The 22762-nt window shown below is 35.5% G+C and overlaps 1 protein-coding gene across 5 annotated transcripts in view; it reads right to left on the minus strand.

Moving 5' to 3' along the window:
* Positions 1-6148: 6148 nt before the first annotated feature.
* Positions 6149-22762, minus strand: part of SEC24B (SEC24 homolog B, COPII coat complex component) — a 47457-nt gene continuing 30843 nt past the window's right edge. For 4 of the 5 annotated variants that reach the window (XM_082315652.1, XM_082315651.1, XM_082315653.1 and 1 more), the window contains 14 exons: positions 22352-22464; positions 20723-20841; positions 20297-20352; positions 19774-19980; positions 19010-19133; positions 18216-18374; positions 17591-17764; positions 16803-16913; positions 15458-15633; positions 13703-13840; positions 11857-11961; positions 10137-10229; positions 8340-8443; positions 6149-7053 (listed from right to left, as the gene is read on the minus strand). In XM_082315652.1, coding sequence (XP_082171778.1) covers positions 6939-7053; positions 8340-8443; positions 10137-10229; positions 11857-11961; positions 13703-13840; positions 15458-15633; positions 16803-16913; positions 17591-17764; positions 18216-18374; positions 19010-19133; positions 19774-19980; positions 20297-20352; positions 20723-20841; positions 22352-22464 — 1794 coding nt within the window. In that variant the 3' untranslated portion in view covers positions 6149-6938. The remainder of the gene's footprint in view (positions 7054-8339; positions 8444-10136; positions 10230-11856; positions 11962-13702; positions 13841-15457; positions 15634-16802; positions 16914-17590; positions 17765-18215; positions 18375-19009; positions 19134-19773; positions 19981-20296; positions 20353-20722; positions 20842-22351; positions 22465-22762) is intronic. The other variant, XM_082315655.1, reaches the window with a different exon arrangement.

Genomic DNA, 22762 nt, shown 5'->3' on the forward strand with positions numbered 1-22762 from the left:
CAAAACTGCAAATAGCAGTAACAAATGACTCCTCAGAGAAGCACAAACATTGTTTATAGCAGAAGCCGTGCACACCTAGATACACAGGTTCTTTTTGTTTGTTTTTGTTTAGCCATTTCACATGAGTCATTACAAATGAACACCAGGGCTGAGCACAAACTCTGAGTCACAACCATATTAATTCTAAAAATTCCGACATCTCGTTTTATGCAAACATTCGGGGACCTGAGCATCCACTCCAACCCCACTCACTTCCCAGGAAATTGTACCCCATTCGCCTGTTCCGCAGAGCGCCTTTGTGCAAGGGTTTTGTGGCAATATTCTTTGTCTGGGCAACAGTTCTCCCTCCCTTTGAGGTGCTATCATGTTGTCTGCCCTGTTACTGTTTTAGGCTAAGGAAGAAAGACTGCCAGGAGCATGGCAACTTGTTGGAGAACAGGCTGCCTCCTAAGCCATTTTTACGTTTGATTCATGTAAAATTCACAAGTTCAAGCTGAAGGGCATTCCTAGAAGTCCAAACTCTTCCTTCAGCAAGTCCTGCAGTCCCGCCTACCTCTTTCTGCATCATGCACAGTTTCTACAAGATTTTGGTTATTTCTAGTTATTTTTTAAGGCAAGTCCTAAACTCTGAAGTACGGAGTTGAAAGATTCTTCCTGCTACCTTAAGAAACTGCCATTGATGAGGAAAGATCATTCACAGGTTTTGTTTCTGTTTTGTGTTGTTTTTTTAAACTTCTCCAGGAAGCCACACACTGATTTAAAGAACCGGGTGTTACTGTTAACAAAGATCACTGCAACAAGAAATTAGGATGAAAAAGAGTAGAAGGGAGAAAAGGCTGGGGATATCCACCTTGATGTAAATCAGTTCATGCAACACCGTTTGCAATGCCTTCCATAGCACCAGGCACCCTATCTCAAGGATGGTCTTAGCAGGTGGTCTGAGAAGACAGATGAATACCATCAAAAATTTAAACATACTGAGAAACTGAAAACCTTAGAAAGCAAATTAAGGAGAGGACATGATAGCCATGTATGAAAGAAAGAAGGGTATAGAGCAGTTTGGTATCTCCTATTCTCCTCAGCACTGGAAGCTACAGAGCATTCAGCAACTTTCAGAAATAAGAAAAAAAAAATGTATTTTTCTTCACGGGTTATTAGATCACAAAACTTCATTAGAAGAAATTATTGAATCTCAGGTCAACAATACTCAGTTATTCTGATTAGCAAAAATGCCGACAGGCTTTCACACGTCAAGGTTATCTCTAAGTATGTCAGGTAGAGACACAACTCTGGGTAGGGCAACCTGTGCACTAGGGATTTCTCACGTTTCATCCGATCGCAGTGACTCTTGAAGGAGGCAGGATCCCGGCGCAGGTGGATGGGCACCGCCGCTCGATGATCTAGCTGCGGTTTGACAGTGATGGAGCAGGTGACAGACCCCTCGCGCGCTGCCTTTCTCAACGGCTGCGTTCCTCCTGCAGAACCAATCCGTCCCATCCGCGCTGCTAGAGGTGCCACAGCCGTGGTTGCAGAGGCACTTCCCGCTCTTTTTCCAGAAACTGAAACTTTCAAAATACATGTTTGGAAGGCTGAAAGATTTCGTGCTTGCTCTCCAAGAATAAATTATGCTTTTGTGTAAACAAAGTATTTTTGGCAATTAGAAATGATAGTTTGGATGGGAGGCGGAGGGAAAGGGGAGAGCCTGGAAACTCAAACCGCTTTTTATTTTGAATAAAAATATGAGGCACTTCGAAATACAGCCGTATCACAAGAAGTGGCTAAACTCCAACATCTGGATAGACAGTCAAAGCACGAATCTTTCAGAAGCTGTGCACACGCTCAGCACGCTGGATGAAGACATCCAGCACACACACCACTGGTTCCAGTTCTACTTTTACTCCTGGCTTCCCCTAAGCTCTGCTTCGGATGATGAAAGCAGTGTATTCAGCCGCCAAAGAGACAAAGAAAAGCAGAAAGAATTCCTTAGCTACAGATGATTACTACACATTTTATTCTTTTTTTCTTTGCTTCAGCATTAGGTCATCAGGTAATTTTTGGTAACATTTTGTATTTGTAAAAGCTGGGATTTACAGCCTGTAGAATTTTTTTGAAAGCATCGTATCTACAGAAGTTACTAACAGAAGACATAGTATTTTCCTAAATGATGTTCTAACATTCATTAAAATAAACTATTTTGTTAATTTTAAAAATATCTTTGCAAACAATTTATGAGAAGAATAACATTTCCTATGACTAGCAGATTACCACGATGGTTAATTATCACCAACTCTTCCTCATGCTTGAGGATTCTTGTGCCAGTAACCACTTCACTCAAGAATCCCACAGAGCCTCAGTGTGGGAGGCTTTCTACTCATGTTGATAAACACAAGAAAAGAAATATTATACTACTTGCAAGCCAAACAGTACTTCCTTCCAACGCTCTTGACCTTTTTAAAACTGTCACTTTTCTTTCAATGGTAACACACTGAAGGGTGTAATTGGAGATCTGTATTTGCTGATGCCTCTAGGGTGGTGTTCTCTTAGCATCTGAAAAATCAAATACAACCCACATATGCAGCTTTAAGAAAATATAAACCAGAAAATCATAAAGGTGAACAGGTGCAAGAAAAACAAGATTAAAAACTCACTCTCCTTTTCCAAATATTTTTTTAAACAGGTTCTGAAATATTTCCAGGAGTTCTGCCATCTCCTCTATTGTCTTCTGTAGAAGTGTGCAACTGCTAAAATCTTGTGCATGATGGATATTCCGAATTAAGCAGTTCTTTTGCTAAGGACTTTCAGAGGAAAATAAGAAGAAATTCTGTGAAATATTTGATATTTTCTAGTTATCAAAACTGCAAAGGAAAAGACATTGAAGGCCCTGCAAGTGGAAATCAGGAAGAATTCAGGATTGGAGCATAAACTGAAGAAGCACCTATAATGTAGTTGTTTGAATTTTCATTGCTCTTGTAATAATCTTTTACATGGCACTAATCATCTGAGAATTCTCTTGCTACACTCAAACAAGTAGGATGCCTTTGGATTTTTCACGAAAGGGCATCATTAGTAGCTCGCAACGAAAAACAAAATGTTCTCAACAGACTTCAAATCCCCAGTTATTTGCAATAGTTGTAACCACACTTTGCAGATTCCTGCATCTGAATATAACATAAAATCAGTTTAAGTAAGAGGCATGCAAGGCTGCTAGAAGTGTGCTTTTTTAATTCTAGGAACTGACAAAGATACATCAATAAATCATTACAGTCCACCCACCCCACCTTTAAAATTCCCAACACAACTGTACCAAAAAACCCTGTTACGCTAAATTTCAGAATTATCTGGGTCCGGCAGGCATTACTATTACATCCTTCTAGTTAGAACTTAATCTTTGTGATTCTGAAAGAATTATATTCTACCTCATTTATGAAGAACTGGGAAGCAATAGTGTATGTAGACACCCCTCCACCCTTTTTGTTTTTAAACAGAGTAAACTACCAGAAAGAATTACATAAAAGATTTAATATGTATTAAAATCTGAAGAACTGCTTTTAAATAAAAAGTCACTAAAGTAATTTTTGACATAGCAACTGACACGTATTTGGGGTATTCCATAAATTCATCACCAGTTAGAGCCTCAGACCTCCAAACTCTCTATTACTGAAACGGGCCGCTAAGTTTCTACAGGGTTACATCTTGCTCACAATCAGAATACAGTGCTGAGACAAAATAGACTCTAAAGTTGACATCAAAATGAGATCTTTCAGGGCTCTTATGGATGACTTAATACTTCTAACTACAGAGATCAGAAATTGAGGTTGTAATTATTCCCTCATAAACCAACTTCTGTCCCATACTTTGAAGATTTTGTGTAAAATTCTTAAAATGTATTTGGCCTGAAAAAACATAAGGCCCCACATTTAAAATTACTGAAGAGCTCTTGACTTTCAGGATTACTAACAACTGATTCTGGCTTTTCAAAAACAACAGTAATGACAAAACCATCTTTTCAGTATCTGACAAAATATACAGAAAACCAAAGCCAAACAAAGTCACCCACACCTGGTCATCTTTTCTCTATTGCCATGGAGCTCTACAGCAAGATTAATGAATAGGCTTATTTCTAATAAGCTTAAGAACATAACAACAGAATCAAGCTTGGTACTAATTCTCTGGGAGCTGCATCATGTGCCCTACCATTGTAAGAGCTTCCTGGACTGCAATTTCTCCAACGGGAACTCCCATACCACTTAGTTGGTAAAAGAGGTACAAGATGTTGCTTTTAGAACTAAGACATGGTAAGGGACGCCCACGGTCAGTATTTAAAATGCTGAGAATTTGAACCAATCCCCCAAACACTTACTTAGCTGGGGCTGGGGAACATTTTCCCCAGCACATCTTATATTTTTCATTAAATAGGCATGATTTATGTTATGCGGTGTTGAAGGCGTTTTGGGAAGAGTTCAATCCCTAAAATGGCTAGAGATCTTCTTTGGACAGTTCAGGGCTGTATTTAAACAGAAACAAAAGCATGCCCCTTCTCTCTCCTCCAAAATCTTACTCAGCAGGCAGTAAGCTTGTTGAGCTTTACAGAGCATCCCTTGGTAGGGATTAATCTTCTGGCATGTATCTTCTGCTACAGTGGTGTGATCCAAACCATCATAAGTAAAACTGTCTTTTAGATACTTTTGCCATGCCTACAGATACTCTGCTGTTCAAAACACTAAATCCTGAGATGTTTCAAATTCACAATACTTCTATGAGACTGATGGAGATGTGCTCTATAATTAGTAAAAAATAACTAGATTCTCTGTGCCGTGTAATAATTTTACTGAACAAATAGCTCTCAAGATGTACTTTGCATAATTTTTCTATACAAAAACCATAGAAGAATAAAGCTTTAAGTAATGGTTTTACAGAATATGTTGCAATTAATCATGGTATAGTAAGTTCCCAGATATGCAATACCAAGCTCACAAGTCAGAAGCATCTATCATGGGGCATTTAAAATTGTAACATGCTCTTCTCATCTTCGCAATTACAAATGGATTTTTAAGATGCCCCACTCTTCAGCAGTACTTAGCTTTTACCCAATGCAAATTAATCTACAAACAAGTACTGAAATCCTGGAGAGGTCTGATTTAGGGACAACATTCAGCATCGTCTCAGACATTTATTACATGATAAATGAATTTACTAAATGGAAAGTTTCTCTTAAGTAATCTTCGGGTAACTTAAACACATTTAGTTAAGGACAACACACAAATTTAACTTATAAGGTATCTTCTCCAAACAATGAGTTTGTGCTAACATGCAGAATAACACCACTTGCAGAATTTAATTAGTGCAGCTTTTAAAGCATTTGCAATCCATAGCTAGTACTTTTTATCTTGACTATTTGATTCAGGGAATATGGCAGTTAAAATGCAATGTTAGCATTTTCAAGGCTACTTTAAAATGAAATGTAATCATACTAATCATCATTTACTTTTTTGTACTTAATTATTTCATCGTAGTCCCATTTCATTAAACCAAACAAACAGAGCTCAGAATAATAAGTGTGACTGATTGTGCTTTATGAATTATTTCTAATGTGCCTCTAAAAAAACCAAACCAAAACCATCCCAACTTAACAACCAAATTTAAAAATGTGGGATAAATCTATCAAAAAGCCCAAACAACTGAGTTACTAAAACATTAGCAAGAACAAGGTTTCAGAAAGATGCAACAGTGTGATTACATTTTGAATTTTGACATTTTTAAGTCTTTACTTTCATTGATATAGGGTAATTAATTTTTATACCCCCTTTTTTTTTTTCTGTAGATCACAGCAGAAATGAAATCAAGTGTGAGTGAGTGATTACCCATGCTTACTCTAAACAGCAGACAACACAAGTTACAGAAACCTGGACCAAGACTACAGTAGTTTACAAAATGTAAAACAAGGTTAACAGATATGCCTTCTTTAGGATAATACATAAGTAGGGTTTTAGGAACTTTATACCAATAGCTCATTTCAGACTATGCAGTGTTTTCTCCTCCCTTCCAGAGGTCTGTGAAATAAAGTGGTAAACATGTTCTCTTCAATATTCAGTTCAGTAAGAGTTTAGTTGCAAAAAGATTATACTTGCATAAATATAAAAACACATGATAAAGCAAAATATTTTTAATTAGTAAGCCAATCATAAATAAATTCACCTAAAATTAACAGAAGCAGCAGCTGTGTTCTTTCTACATGGACACTTTTTTTAGCACGTTTTAATAGTCAACTTCATTGTCTAGCCTGGGACAAAACAATTCATCATTGAGCACTCAACAATTCTGCACACTGAGCTAAGTCTTTTTTTAGTTACATTTTTTACATTTTCTTTACAAATGTAATATTTATGTACATTATATATTTTATTTCTACAATTGATGTACTTTACTGAAACTCTACAACTTTCACAGGGAATTTGCTGAAGTCTTTAGTAAATATGAATCATTCCTTTTAAAAAGAAATTCATATAAACAACCAACATACAGCACTGCCCTTTGACATCTCTGTTAAGAATTTGGATCTGGAAGGGCTACTATAATAAATGTAAGAAAAAAAGCTTTACCTAATTGTACATTTCGTTAAGAAATATCATCCCACATAGCTACATAAATTCACCAGCTTGCAATAAACAGAGCACCATACCGCTGCACAACTGGAAACGTGTATAAACCAATTTAAAGTTTACTAGTGAAACAGCTTCATCACTCCTAGCACTTTTAGACTGAAGTAAATCTGCAAAATTCTTTTGGAAATGTATACTTCTTTAGCTGTAAAGCTTCCAAAACAGTGCTGGTCACTGTATATTGTGAAGAACAAGTATCCACTTTTGTAACTCCTCATACGCTTCTCTTGGCCCATGCTTCTATCTGAAGTCAGAATTTTTCTTCTATTTATTCCTTGTTCACTTACAAATCTGTTGTTGAATATTAAGTAAGAATTCATAATATGAGAAAGCTGCTTCTGTCCGATCCTCAATTAAATGCTGAAAAAAATCTGTTTTGGCAGGGTTCTCATCTCTGAAAGAAGAGAGGAAGGTATTTTAGTCCAAACATTGAGCAAAAAAATCCCCTATAAATTCAAGCAGAGGCATAAGTTCTAATGAATTGCTTGCTGTCCTTTTGAGTCTAAATTCAGTCCAAAGATACTACAATTGCAAATAATCCAAAGTTTAGAAAAAAAACCCTGAAGTTTGTAACACACTATCAAACAAGAGAATCTTTTTAAGAGGTATAAAATGGTACAAAAGTGGGTGAAATAGCATTTAGAATATCTTGTAGAAACAGAAAAAGGAAACATAAAAATTATTTTCTTTTAGAAGTTAACAAATATGCTGGTGGCAATGAATTCTGAAAGGGTTAAATTAAATTCTGATAAAGATTAAAAAACTGAAAAGTTTACATCTCTGGTTACATGTAATCTCAATACCCTCCCCAGTTTTTCTTATTTGGCAACAGAACACAGAAGGTTCTGTTGCCAAACAGAAAGAACAAAGAACATGTCAAAGGCCTAGTATCCAAAATTATTGCCCTAATAAAAACTTGCCGGGACGCAGCAAATATTTGCTGGAGCACAGTCCCCTGTACTGGTATAGTACAGCATGCAGTAAAGCTCTGCTATTTACTACGGTCTCCCAGCACTACTCACAATTCAAGCAGCAGCCACAATGCCAACAGCTAAAGAGCTTCAGTCCTATATTTAAACATTATTTATCTGAGTAAGAAAGTCATCATACTGTCTTAAAATGTGATCTCCCATCAGGCTCAGTAAACTGAGTACTCTAGAGCAGACAAATGTAAACTCAAGTATAAACATTTTATAGAATATAAACTTCTTTAAGCGAGTCATGGCTTGAAAAGGCTTCAGAGCTTGCCTTGTGTCATAAATCAGCTGCGGTCCTATAGAGCTCAGTAACAAATACATACAATTATTAAGCCATTTACAGATTATTAACCTTACTTGAATTCTTTTTTTATATGTATGTATTGAAATTATAAAAGCTATACTGGAAATTAACCTGGTTAACCCCGTTGATCATAAGGATATCCACTGCTTTAGTATATTCTTAACAATATAAAAACATGCAACTAATTCCTACCAATAAAACTATTAGTAAGTGAATGTACAGTAGATTCAAAGATGACCTTTACTTCTAAGGGATTTTAGATAACAGCACTATATCAACTGGAAAGAGGATGTTATTCATTTTCTTCTGGGTCAGATATTCCCACTTTTCATCAGTGTCAATTAGAAATTGTAAATACAAGTTGCCAATAATTACTCAGTATCTAACAGAAATACTTACTTTATTACTTGAAGAACTGGGCTTAAAGGTCTACTGTCTCTAAGCCAAGATATAAAAGAGCGTGTCCTTTCTGAAGAAAGTGCATCTACCTCAGGAAGCTGTGTCTGGTTGAAGGTAATGGAAAGAAGTCATCGTCTTTTATTATCAAAACTATTTTAAAAAAATAGGTCCTGATAGTCGTAACATAACCCAAGCCACAATTTCTATTAAGAAATTACCAACCATGGATTACACATACACATTTTTTCTTCAGCTTAAAGTACAAAAATTCAGTAATATCTGTTCTGTAGGAAGCAGCAGATCTTTAACTTAGATTGCCTTTTAAGTGCAAACCATTTTAGAAAGCAAGCTTATTTAAAAAGTCATCTTTTCAAAATGCTGCTTTCACAGTTTTCTTGCCTTTATCTTCCCCTGTCAATCAAGTTCCTACATGTTGCATTTTGCATCACTGAAAAGATGAACAAAACATGAAGAAGTGAAATCTGAATTGTAAGCAAATTTCAACACAAAGATTATACTGGACTATCTGGTTGGGGAATGAGCTGAAAAAAATAGTATTAAAAAAACTTGAGCCATTCACTGAGCTAAATAGACAAACTCTTAGGCCGACAAAACCTTTTAAGACAGTTAATGCAACATAAAAGAATTGATTACAGATTTAAAAGTGGTTCCATTGCTACCTTTGTAACAAATGAATGGAAGACATAATTCAAAAGCAAAGATAACTTTTATGTTATTTTTTTCTCTCATTTTCATTATAACAACTGCTATATAACCATTGAAAAAAGTTATCATCCTTTCTTTATCCAAGTTCTTCGTGAAAACTCTGTCAACTAATGCCATCAGCTGATCAGAAGGGAGAGTTTTAAATTGCTAATACAAGCAAAATACAAAACTCTGAACAAGCAGTCCAATTTTACAGTAGTCTTAAAGCTCACCACTCTTAACCTGTTCTTATAATTACCACTTGTCACTTACTTTTCCCCTTCATACTACGCAAGCTTTATAAGCAGGAAATACCTTCCTATGTGTTTCTACAATGACTAACACACTTCTGGTAGTATCTGAACATAACCATTCAATTCTGAACTTTTCCAGACTGTCTTAAAAGGGCCCATCCTTACCCACTACTTGTTGACATTTTGGAATTACTACCCACAGAAGAGGGGTCTTCTCTTTAATTGCTCCTCCATTTCATGCACAAGACTATAGGTATAGGTTATAACATAGAAACCCCTCCATCAAAACATACATCCAAGGGTCTTTGATGTTCTAATAGCTAAAAGTGTTTCTTTTTAACATTGATTCAAGGCTTGAAGATGAGCAAAACTTAGCTCTTACCCTTTACCTACAGGCCTATCACGTCATACTATAGACTTGGTAACTTACACCAGCTTCAGAGAACACAAGGCTTCTGAAAACCATGATATCAATAAAATAACTCTAATCTTAACAATTAACATGTCTGAATAGATAATTTGTGTATTCATTCTATGAAATTCCATCCTATTCTTGTGAGCCCACATGTATTTCCATAAAAATAATAAAAGCAATAATGTCACAGAACATTTTTTTGGCATTCCATGAATGCCAAAATTTACATGTTTACATTCTTTCCATGAAAGCATTTGACAACTTTTATGTGTCTCCTATGAAGTTGGCAAGAGGTTAGAAGGTATCCAATAAAAACCCTCTAATTCATAGTTACATAAATAAAATCTGAAAATGCAGAAAAAATAGATTAAATATCGATTCCAAATGTAATCACTATACAGTACAGCTCATTAAGACGCCTACCATTTTCTGTGGTACTGACGCATAGTTTGGGTATCCAAGGACATCTTTTATGAAGTTGTTATCACAGTTTTTTCCAATCCAAATGTAAAAAATCTGTAAGATATGAGCATCAGTTTTAGTAAAGGCCTTGCATACATTTTAGAGAACGAGACAAGTGATGACGTAACTGAAATAATACCAGAATAATACCTTTCATGCAAATGAATCACTTGAGAGCTCCTGGTGCAATTCATATATGCACCTCTATATTAATTATTTGTACATTTACTTAGTAATACATTGGTAGCATCTGGAATAATACCATTAAATGTAAAAAAAAATAAAAAATAGGTAGAATGCAAATACTGAAAGAATGAGGATGCAGAACACATCTGTATTGGAACACTTAATGCACTAACTTCTCATGTTACCTCCTAAAATGAAAAACCTAAAATTTTATAAAGTCACACCGCTGTGTCAGTTACCGACTTCCCAATCTAAACAAGTCATAGTAAAGCATCGATTATGAAAACACATTATAGTAGTTACTTCAGACATCTGGAGACAGACTAGTTTGACATTCTGTCATGGGTTTAACCCCAGGTGCAACTAAGCACCACACAGCCATTCGCTCACTCCCACCCAGTGGGACAGGGGAGAGAATCGGAAGCGTAAAAGGGAGAAAACTCATGGGTTGAGATAAAGACAGTTTTCTAGGCAAAGCAAAAGCCACGCACGCAAGTAAAGCAAAGCAAGGAATTCATTCACTGCTTCCCATGGGCCAGCAGGTGTTCAGCCATCCCCAGGAAAGCAGGGCTCCATCACGCGTAACGGTTACTTGGGAAGACAAACGCCATCACTCCGAATGTCCCCCCCTTCCTTTTTCTTCCCCCAGCTTTATATGCTGAGCATGACGCCATATGGTGTGGGATAGCCCTTGGGTCAGTTGGGGTCAGCTGTCCCGGCTGTGCCCCCTCCCAGCTCCTTGTGCACCCCCAGCCTGCTCGCTGGTGGGGTGGGGGGAGCAGCAGCAAAGGCCTTGACCCTGTGTAAGCACTGCTCAGCAATAACTAAAACATCCCTGTGTTATCAACACTGTTTCCAGCACAAATCCAAAACATAGCCCCATCCTAGCTAATATGAAGAAAATTAACTCTATCTCAGCCAAACCCAGCATACATTCACACTCAGTCCCTGAACTCATACAAGGTTTAAAGCACTTTCTAGACTGCCATTAGAGAAGCATAATGTTTTATCACGTTATTCGAGTAGCACAATGCTTTATCAAATTAAGCGTGTTTTAGTATAATTTCTATGAATACCTTAAACTGTACCTACAGATTTTGTTCACTCCCCACAATTCCCTCACTCTTGCAACTCTTATATCACACAAGCTACAAATCATAAAGCCACCTATATTTGTGCGTAATCAAGAAGGTTCCTGCATCAATGAGAAGTGCTTTGTTAGACAGACTGTAGTACATACAATTTAATAACGATTAAGAGAAATTTTGGAAAATGGAAATCCATTATTTCCAGGAAAAAAAAAACCCAAACCTTAATATAAAATCTTGGTATATTCTGACCAGTATAGCGTGAAAAAAAATTAACCTCTGAAGCCTTAATATGCAACCTGAAAGATACTCCTCAAGCCTTTCACTGGAACACAGATTACGTTAAGAAAAAAAAAAAAAAGAAAAAAAAAGAAAAAAAGGAGGAATGTGTGAAACTGGTAACTTACTGAACCACAATCCATAAGAAAAGCTCCTTCTCTTGTCAACTTCTCTGCAGACAACTTCTGAAGAGGAGGCTGAGGAACAACTCTGTCATTTACATGTATTGTACTCTGTAACCAAAACCAATACTCAGTAACACTAGAATACAAATAAATCCTACTTTTATCTTAACCAGGTAAAATAAAACAGGAAACAAACCACTGTTAATCTCCAGAAAAATTCTGAGGATTCTCATGTAAGAAAACGCCATATGAAGCCTAGAAAATTATTAGTGAACAATTCTAGACTGTTACTTAACCTAAAGGCTACTTTATTACCTAAAAAAGAATAATGCAAGTTCATTTAAGTTGTGTGCATAACATTTCTCATGCTATAGATGCCAAACTTTCAAAAGCATTCTAGTGTTTACGCTTAAGTTTTCTATAAATAACCTCCATTCAACTTCAACCACCTGCATTCAACTTCACTAGAAATGTTGCAAGAGGAGAAAAAGATCAAATTCTACTCCCTACAAGGGTTCACTATTTTACTGCATTCCAGTAACAAAGTTCCTTGATTTAACATTCTACCTGAAGCAAGGGTTTGTCCACAGAGCACTATGACTGATCTGATTAAACAATCTGGCTGTTAGAAATGACATTATTAAAAGATAGCCCCCTTCCTCACCAGCAATAAAAACAAACAAAACCAATAAAAAACCCCAAGCCCCCAGTATTTTCAGATTAAAGCTGCTTCCCCCTACAATACAAAAATAGGCTGAATATCTATTAAGAATCTGTGAAGCATTCTGCAAATAATGTAGGGAAAAAATAGTCTAGAGACTAAGCACATCTCCACATGGTAAAAGATTATTTAAAAAAAAAAAATCACTATTTTAAAAATTCCATATTATAATGCAATAGATTAGAAGCTTTTTGGGATTTATGCATACTGATGAAAAAAAATCAAGCTACTCAATTTCACTTGGGAAAGTTCCAGGCTTTACTTAATGCTCTCAAGAATCAAGTGTTGAGAGAAAAGACGACCAGCAAAAACATGTAAAAAAAAATTCTGTAATATATATCATAGAATTTTCTAAAGAAACAAGAAATTTAAGAACAGCCTCTGTCACAAATACTTTAAACTGAAGTAGTACTAACTAGCAGATTAGCACTCTCTTATAAAATTTAAAATGTGGTTTGTCAATTAATTTCACTTACTTTTCCAAAGCTAGTGACTAACAACCTCATGAAAACTTACTTAAAAAAACAACTTATTTTTGCAATTACAACTAACTTTGACCTTAAGTAAAATTCCATCTTACTTGTTACTGTTAAAAAATGCATCCATTTCCTAGGCTACCTCTGTAAAAGGCAAACTAGTAAAACCTTGCTTTGTACGTGAAATACTGCCTCAGTCTGATCATGACCATCTAGAAGTACAATTCCGTTTCATCCACATCAGTCTGAGAAACCACTGGAAGTTTGTTATTGCAGGCAACTTTATCTGGTTTCAGCATACAAAACCTGGAATCCTCCACCAAATCTACTTCATCCATTTCCCCCAGACAGTTCTAAAACACAAAACCACACTGGAGATGTTTCCAATGCATACAATCTTCTCTGCTTTCTTTGTATAATAGAAAAATTATTGTGGTCATTGAAACAAGGTGAAGTAAAACCACAGTTCTGCTCATAACACGTTACTGTAGTTGCAACTCAAAACTTGAAAATAAATGTTTTTCTTGATTTTTTATAACTTATGGAAAATGCTCAGTTTATATTACAGTAACAGCTTTAAATTACTGCAGCACATCAGGTTTAACAGACCATTAACACTAGAAAATGTTATAAAACAGGCTTCATGCATTACCTCATCAATCAACTTGTCTATTCTGTACAAGTTGGGATGTATCATTTTCATCAAATGAACAAGAGGCTGGCTCTTCATCTGGCACATTGCATATACACGATCATCCAAGCGTGTACTTGTGCCTGTTCTAAATGCTTTCTGTAAGAGAACAGCTTTGTTACTCCAATAAATCCTGTATTTTATGTCACATCTAAACAACGTTATTTCAAATTTTTTGAAAGTGTCAAGCAAAGAAAGCAAAGCTTTTGTAAAGAAATGTATCTTCTTGAGATACATTAGAATCTTAATCAAATACAACTTGAATACAATACCTTTTAGAACTTAATCCATTCTTCCTCCTTAGTGATGAAGGAGAATAAAAAAAATTTCCTCCCACTTTGTGTAAAATTTGTATGTGATTGGGCCAGCATTTCTCATTTTTATTCTTGACAAGTATTACCGGTCTGTGAAACTCACCAATGCAAGATATTATGGGAAGATATGAGCCTAGCAGAGTTCAAAAAAGATACTTCTGTGGATAAGATTAATTCTGATTTTATATTAGTAAGAATTAAATGTTAAGGAAAGCTTTGGAGGGAAATGTACTTTCATGCTTTATAGCAGAAACTAGGCTCTCATAGGGTAAAATTTATTTTGTAACTCTCTCCTGGATTTTTCAGATCTCCTTTAGAAGCAAATCAGTAAACAATCGCTGTTAGAAGCAACACAATGGAGTAAGCACATATTCTGATTCAATGGAGAATATTCCTATAATCAAAGTTCACATTCACTTCTACAACAAAGCTAAGTACATCAGTCCTCTTGGCTGCCACAAGCATTTTGGTTTCTCTATCTCAGGCTTTTTTATTATTGTCAACAAAAATAATAATAATTAAAAAAAAACCTAAATAACTTCTTTTCTCAGTTACTCTTACTTCTCTCTTTTACATGGATCCTCTTGATAATAAATGGTTTGTTTTTTCCCCACCATTAACTGCATTACTTATGCAAGTACCGAAGAAGTCCTAATCAGTATATTAGAAACTGAAGTAATCACTAAGCCAAAGAAAATAAGTTATTATAATTGGATTTCTTACCAAACATACATAAAGGTTTACTCACTATAAGAAAACAAAGAACTGTCAGACATTAAAATCTTTAAACTACGAGATGTATTGGTAACAAAACCCTGCAGTAAGTTCTCATTTTATTTTTAAGTATGATGTTTGGTAATACAAAAAGATTTAAAAAAAAAAAACCCAAAAGTAGTAATTACTTCTATGTGAACTTTAAACTATATCACTTCAGTTTCTGTAACAGATTTCATTGTATATCCATGGAAACTCATTTTCCCCCTTGGTACTTTAAAGTAAAAAGTATATTGAAAAATATTTGACTTGTTTTTTCTTCATAAAATAAAATTGAAGAAGTACTAATAAGCGGCTTCCAACAGTCTTTACGGGCAACACCAATTAGCTGCCAAAATCTGAGAAATGCTAGTTGTTAGAATATATATATTATTTTAATTATAAAACAAGACAAGACAAAATATAAAAAATTCAAAATCAAGTAAACCAATAAACTGTTCAGGCACTAATCATTTACAATAATCTAACAGTCATCTTTTACGTGAAAGTCCTGTAAGCTTGAAGAAGATAACCTGATTTTCATAATTTTAGAAGAGTGCAGACATTGCTTGACCTAGAGCTGAAGAATTCCTCAAATAGAACAATGAATTAAAAAATCAAAAACATTAATCCACTAGATTATACATACCTGTTTGAGAAGGGCCAAAATATACAGTGGAAACAGCTTGAGGGAATTTGGTGCTATCAGCATGGACTGCTGCAGATTTGAGGCAGTTGACATGTATGCTGCCAAGGAGTCTACCACGGCATTAACTAAGGCATCTCTTGCATCCGAAAGACTAGATGATACTGAGCGATCCACAGCTGTTGGGTTAGAAGGATACAAGAAGTTACTAGAGTTGGCCTCATTCATTCCCTTGAATTTTGAAAATGTTAGTTGTGCTTCTGGGTGATATTTTAAGATTTAAAAAAACCCCACGCCTGTGGTCCTAACTTTTTTTAGGAGTAAATAAGACTATTGCCCATACAGAAACGCACTTTCATGATGCTTAAAAAAAATACAGCATGGCTGATCTCCACTCCCTACTCTTGGAGAATTTAAAAAAAAAAAAAAAATCTTTAAAAATGTGATATATACTCGAGACTAAATATAAATCCTGTTTTAAACCTTATACAAATAACTTAGTTATTGCCAAAACTCTCTGCTGTCCTACCTCCAAGATAAGATTTGCAGCAATTATTTTTGATTTTTTTTTTTCCCCCACAAGAAATTTCTTCCATTATTTCAGTGGCATAATTATGATTAGTGTAAATGAAGCTTCATCTTTCTCTGCTGAGAAAGGACTGCAAATCCTTTGGTTGGAGGAAGCCACCTGCTGGACTGAATGTACATTTAAGATGAGATACAGAAGTACTATTTATTTCTTCTTCTAATTTATTTGACTATTAATATACAACATAGCATATACTAAAATGCTGCACAGAGTCATACACGTTCAATGGCAGAGATCAGTCTATGAAACAGCTACTTATGACGCACAAGCAGGGGATAAGTAAGAATCCTCAAACCAGCAACAACAGGATAGAAGCATAGAAACTAATGCATATCTCGGATACACTGTTGTCAGAAGTTCCCTTTTAGTCTCCAGCAGCTCATTAAACTGAATCACTCTGTTTCTTAAGTAATCCTAGAATGCTGAAGTCTGAGATAAAAACCATGATGATGATGATACAAAAATTAGAGTTTATCCAAGTGTGTTATGATTCTTTGTCCTTCAATAAACTCGAGAGAACAATGTAAGAAGGCTCCTTTTAAAAGATTAGAGTCAACTGAGGATTCAGGCTAAGGGATATTTCAGTTAATAGTTTTGGTATAACTTTGAATTTGTCATCTTTTGTATTCTCTGGCTTAGGTGTGCTCCACTCCAACCTTTTTCCTACAATACCTAGGCTTTATTCACTACTTCATTTAAACTGCTGGCAAAATTAAGACCATACAAAAAGATATTTGAATCTTCCTGGTCTGTACTCACCCATGTTTGCTAAGAGGCATACAACTGCTTGTACATCCGCTCCTGCATATACATCAGCCAGTGAACTTACTACAGGCAAGCAAAGTGTGTGCACTCGAATTCGACGTTCACCTAATAAAAATAAGTAGAACTCATTGTACAACATTTCCTGGTAGAGGTATACAAATTCAGTCATTACAGCATACCTCCTCTCATGTAAGATGCACTCATTTTGTAAAAACACACCAGTCAGGAAATTGCTGTAACACTATCTCCTGTTCCCATCTCAACCTATTCAAACTCTGCAACGCTCTAAGGCATTCAACTTACGAATCAGCACACGTTCGTAACACAAACTAGCTTATAACACCCACAATAAGTGTCTTGATCCTACAAATGAAGTACATTGATTCCCATCCCAAAATTCTGTTGCACCTTCACAACAGAAAGTAGCTGCTATTCTTTATGGCCATCCAATGTCCTAGCAACTCGCTCCAATCCATCATGGGTCTGTGATTTTGGACAAAGTGCACGCCAAAGATGTTATTGCTTATAACGGTGGTATGCCTTTTAAGTAAAGGAAACTTGCTGAATCAACTCTATGTAAGGTGGAGATAAATTACATTTTGCCATCAAAATAGAGTTTATAAAGATTTACATTACATGATTAACTGCCAAGTAAGATCACTAGCTTTGACAAGATTCTCCTAGGGTATAGAGAACAACAAAAGGTTGTGGAACTAGCTACAAAAACATTGTTAGAAAAAGAAACAAAAAGCCCAGTGGCCAACTCATTTGATTTTATTTACCTTTGCTGGAAGTATACAAAAGAGCTGTTTGAAAACAAACCAAAGATGTGTCAGTCAGACTTTCCTCGATGGACATTTGCACTGCAAATCCAGCATCAGGATTGACGTTGGCAAGGGACAATAAATCCGTAGATCGTACAAAAAAGTTCCCATGAAAAGTGTGTATTGAAAGACCTAGAAGCAGATTAAATAATTCAGAGTGAGGTTAAAACAGCATGAAAAACCTCCAATCAATAATTAAAACCCACAGCCCTCAAGCTATGTTTAAGAAAACAGTAAAAATACTTATTCTATCACACAGAATCAATTACGTGAATCATTAGACATTTCAGCATGATCCTGGAGAGTTCATGTTCAATTCTGAACACTTCAAACTGAACGACGCCCTTACGCTACACATGTCAACTTAGTTGAAGCGAGATGGCGCCATCTTAGGTTAAAAAAAAACAAAACAAAACAAAAAACCAAATGGCAAAAGCTAACATAACTTACATAAAGAAGGCAACTATCTTGCTCTTCAGTGAAACAACCTGAAATCTAATGTTGCTAAAGATTAAGCACATTCAAAATGATAGTTAACGTGCTTACACCAACTTTTCCATACAAATCAGTATTTAAAACATACCTTTTGTACATCTTATGCGCATAACTGCTTCAAATCCAATCTTTCTTGTAAGGTATCTTTTAAGGTCTTTTTCCAACTTTTCGGCCTGAGCAGGATTATGGCTACGATGGAAAGATGGATAGTAATAGATGCATCCAGCAGAGTACTTGGACATGCAAGCTGTGAAGGAGGAAAAGATATGGTTAAGAGGTAAAACTGTAACATGAAGTCAGGATGCAAAAATTGTGTCCAACCTTCTGCAAGTCTATGTGCATCTTTTTCTTGATATGACTCACATCTGTAGGACAACGAGAACCGGCCCAGACTCAGGCCACTGAAGACAGTGATGAGTCACCTCAATACACAATTATCTAATTATACACTTAATTCTATAAGCATGCTACCTTTGGCAACTAAGGCAGGAGCGCATGCAGAAATATTTAATGGTGTAGAGGCAAAATTAAGTGTGTGCGCAGAGTCAAATCTTGGTTTAATACTGAGAGATGAGAACTCTGTTCTACCCCTATGATTAAATTTTATTAATTCCTTGCCATCTGGCCGTTTCCTGTTCTTGAGCAGGAAAGTACCTTCTTGTTTAAAACTGTGAAATCCCAGAATAAGTTGTCCGATACTACCAACCCAGTACTCCTGTTGTTTACTGCTATCAACTTCAAAGCCAATTCCTTTGCAGCATTAGCTGCATTTACAGAAGTTCAAAAAGATTTACATGATTTAAGAATTCCTGAAGTAGCCTGTGCTTCTAAAGAAAGACAACAACGTTGAAAGAATGAATGCATACATTAGGTACTCCTTACCAAGAGAAGCTAGATCAGAATATTGTGAACTTAAGAGAAATAAATCCACAGCAGTCTGCTGGCCTGAGCAATCCAGTGCCAACTTCTTATAAAAATCCGTTGCTGGACCAAGATGCTGGACCACCTTTGGTGAATAATTTATACAGGAAAGAGTTAAGACAATGATCGTGCTCTTAAGTCTTCATGGAACAAAAGACATACTATTCAGTAGCAAAGTATCATAAGGATGTTTCCTTTAAGCAAGAATTTATAGGCATTTCCACCTGCAGAAATTATTTTCCTTATGCTCCTTATTCTTTTAGATTGTATTTACAAGCAGTTATGATCCTACTTTCAAGGAAGTTTATGTTCTCATACAAATAAACATTCATGTAACTATGTAACACTTACTGGATGCTGTAAACTACAAAGCCATAAAATAATAAGAAATCATGTTTTAGGTCTACAGTTTAATACATCCACACTTTGGTTCAAAACCCAGGTTGATATTAACCGAGTCAGAGATATTTGCAGCTTCTTTTGCTTCCCAAGAAAAGCTATGGACCAAAGGCCCAAAAGACAGCTCATGCACTTTGAAACAAGTAATGCCACACGTACATGTATAAACTAGTGATCTTAAATGCATGGACACAGACATTGAATAATTAAAATTTAGTGAATTACTATAAACAAAAAACAAGAGTTTATCTGCAGAACTATGCAAGTCGGAAAGACACGGCCAGTCCCTAGTCTCACGAGATGAATATTAAAGGAATTTTTTGTACCTTTGTGCTTGACCTTTGATTGGGATCTTCTCTGGAATGCAAAAGCCCTGCTCCCAAAGATGGTAACTGAGTTTGAAACACTGATATCCGACCACCCGTCGGAGACATCAGTTTAAACGCAGCCTGAAGAGCAGGACCCAATGCACTGTGAGTTTCTCTTGTATTGGTGAACATATTTGGTAACGCATTCAATAGATCTTTTATCAGCTGCAGAACAGATCGAAAGGTGTTTGTGAGATTTTGCAAGCTTGAGATTTTCTGCTATTTCTAAAAAGCTGTATTGCCATAACTGAAATGGAACAATCAGTACCAAATATTTCAGCTTAGTTTCAACACCCTAAGGAAAACAAAGTCAATTTTAAAAACTATGATGCATCAAACAAACAACATGTAATACTTCTATAATTAAAAAGTAGCATTGGAATTACATATTATGAAGATAGGCTTGAATTCCAAGTTTAAAAACAACCTCCATTTTGAACACTTAACTCTAAATTCAATGATCAATTTTGAGCAATCATACCTCTTTGCTTTCATGGAGATTTACAAGTAAACTATCCGGTGTAGGTAGGAAAATATCTGTAGGGAGAATGGAAAAAAGCATTTTATTAAAGAAAAAAATAACATTAAAATAGAACAAAACATTTCACCACCCACTGCTATACGTACCATGAAATACAGTCTACTTTTCTGATACATACATTAGAGAGAATAATATAGTCTATACAAAGCTTGTTTTATTCAAAGCAAAATTAAAATTTGAATTTCACTTTGTAACCACCAGCTACTCTGTAGTTAGCGTAAGATTAGTTTTTAGAAATATATTCCCTATACATTCAATAAAATTTACTTAAAACCAGAATGTTTGTGAGATTCTAATCTTTCTTCTGGGAAAAAAAAGTAGCTTCTCAAAAATTTAGAATTTAGTTTCCACTTTCTTTTTACTTACCATCAATATCTGAGACAATCAGCATCTGAGGCTGAGATAAACCTTCTTGCAAGTTGTAAAACTGAACAGTGCTGTCAAATGTTATGAACCCTATTCTTGTTCTCGAGTCTCCAGGCAGCCTAAAGCATTAAAAAATAAACTATTAAGCCCTTGATTTGTCTCTCAAGACACATACATATACACAGCTCCTGCTGATGTTAGCAGAAGCTCAGCTCATGTATAAGGGGTGAAGGGAGAACAAAAGAAAGGAGATTAAAACATGAATACAAGTAATATTTCTTCAGTATTTTCTGAAAAGCTGGGGTAATGATACAGTTTACAAGACTAAATGTTACAGATAAGAACTCACTAATATATTGATATTTTGTTCCAAGACAGAACTTAGTAGGTTCATTTAAACATTACACTGACACATGAAAGAAGGTAGCCTTCTCAGATCTTCAGTAGAAAATAGTGCATTCTGCTCTTTCATAATTAAAAAAAAACAAACCACCCACTTACTAATGTAGTTACAGAGCACTTACAGCTCTAAACCAAAATCTCATGTGGACCATATTCCTACATATGGCATTAAAAATACAAAAAGACAAACTAAATGGGATTCCTCAAATAAGACATAAAACATCAGCAAGTGCTGAAAACCATGATGGTGAACAAAGGCAATAGAGGCAAATATTGTTTTTACCATCTGGGTATATAAATTAACTGGCTGTACTAATTTTCCTATAGACTTTGCATAGGATTTTATGAATTTTCCTAAAATAATTCAGCATGTTTATGAGAATCTGTTGACAAAATACCTGTAAAGATCTGAACAAAGAAAGACTAAGCCAATAAATATAAGTGAAGAATTTTATTGTACATGTTGGTGTCTTTATCAGAAATTAAAATCAAGTTTCCCAAGAAAAACCTGTAGAAAACAATTTTCAGAGTGAGGCCTCCACAGGATGCAAATTAGTTTTCAAAATACATGAGCATAGTGAAGTTTACCAGCCCTCCCTCGAAAAACACCAACAATCCCATACATGCTGTTCCAGTGCAAAAATGAGAAGAGATAGAGCACGGCACAGGTAGATCTACGTAACTTATCTAAAAAAACCAAATTGACAACTCAATTCACTTAGGCAGTCTCACACTAGTGGTTACAACATTCCAGTATGCAGCACCTCAGTTGTTTCAGCACAAGAACCAGCCAATTTAATCTCTGTAATTGAGTTATTTTTGTTGGTCTGGGCAGGGGGGAAGAGCACACTTCATAGATGTTTGTACAACCAACATGAAGTTGATAGAAGTTACAACTAAATATTCTTTGCAGATACATAAGTAAATTATTTGCAGATCCACTTTTAATCACATGCAAGGAAGACAGCTCTCATGTAAATCGCTTCAACAGATGTTTTTTTCGGGGGGTTGATTTTTTTTGCTTGGTTGGTGGTTCAGGTTTTTTTTTTTTTTTTTGGTTGGTTTTTTTAGACATGTAAGTTGCATTTCAGAATCTCAGGCAACAGAACTTCTGTCCTTTAGGGACAGAATGTTTAAACACTACATGCAAGTTTTCTGCAAAACTGTAGGTTAGTATTTTTCATACTAACACATTAGCTAATTTGAAAAGGTTATTTATATTCTTACTTGTCTAGGTTTTCCAGCAATGACTGGCAGACTATTGTCAAATATCCAGCCTCCACTGCATTATGAGACACATCTAAAACAAATAAATATACCGCAGGCTGAGGAGGACGAAGCTACAAAGTAAAAAAATAAAAATAAAAAAAAAGTTCAAAAATCATATTTAAAGAAATGTTAAAAATGATTAGTCATTAGAAAGGGAAGTGGGAAAAGGGAATACTTAGAAAAATGCAAGGTATACATTATGCAATAAAACTGATTTACTAACTAAGAGTCATGTGGATAGACTTAACCACAATTCCCAGTGGTTAATAATTCCCATTCATAATAAGCATACAACGTTATGCTTCAGAACAGAAATTGGATATTTTAGTCTCTCCTTCCAGCAGACGACTCAAACATGACTCTCTGATG

This window comes from Platalea leucorodia (assembly GCF_965183815.1).
Source record: "Platalea leucorodia genome assembly, chromosome: 6".
NCBI lineage: Eukaryota > Metazoa > Chordata > Aves > Pelecaniformes > Threskiornithidae > Platalea > Platalea leucorodia.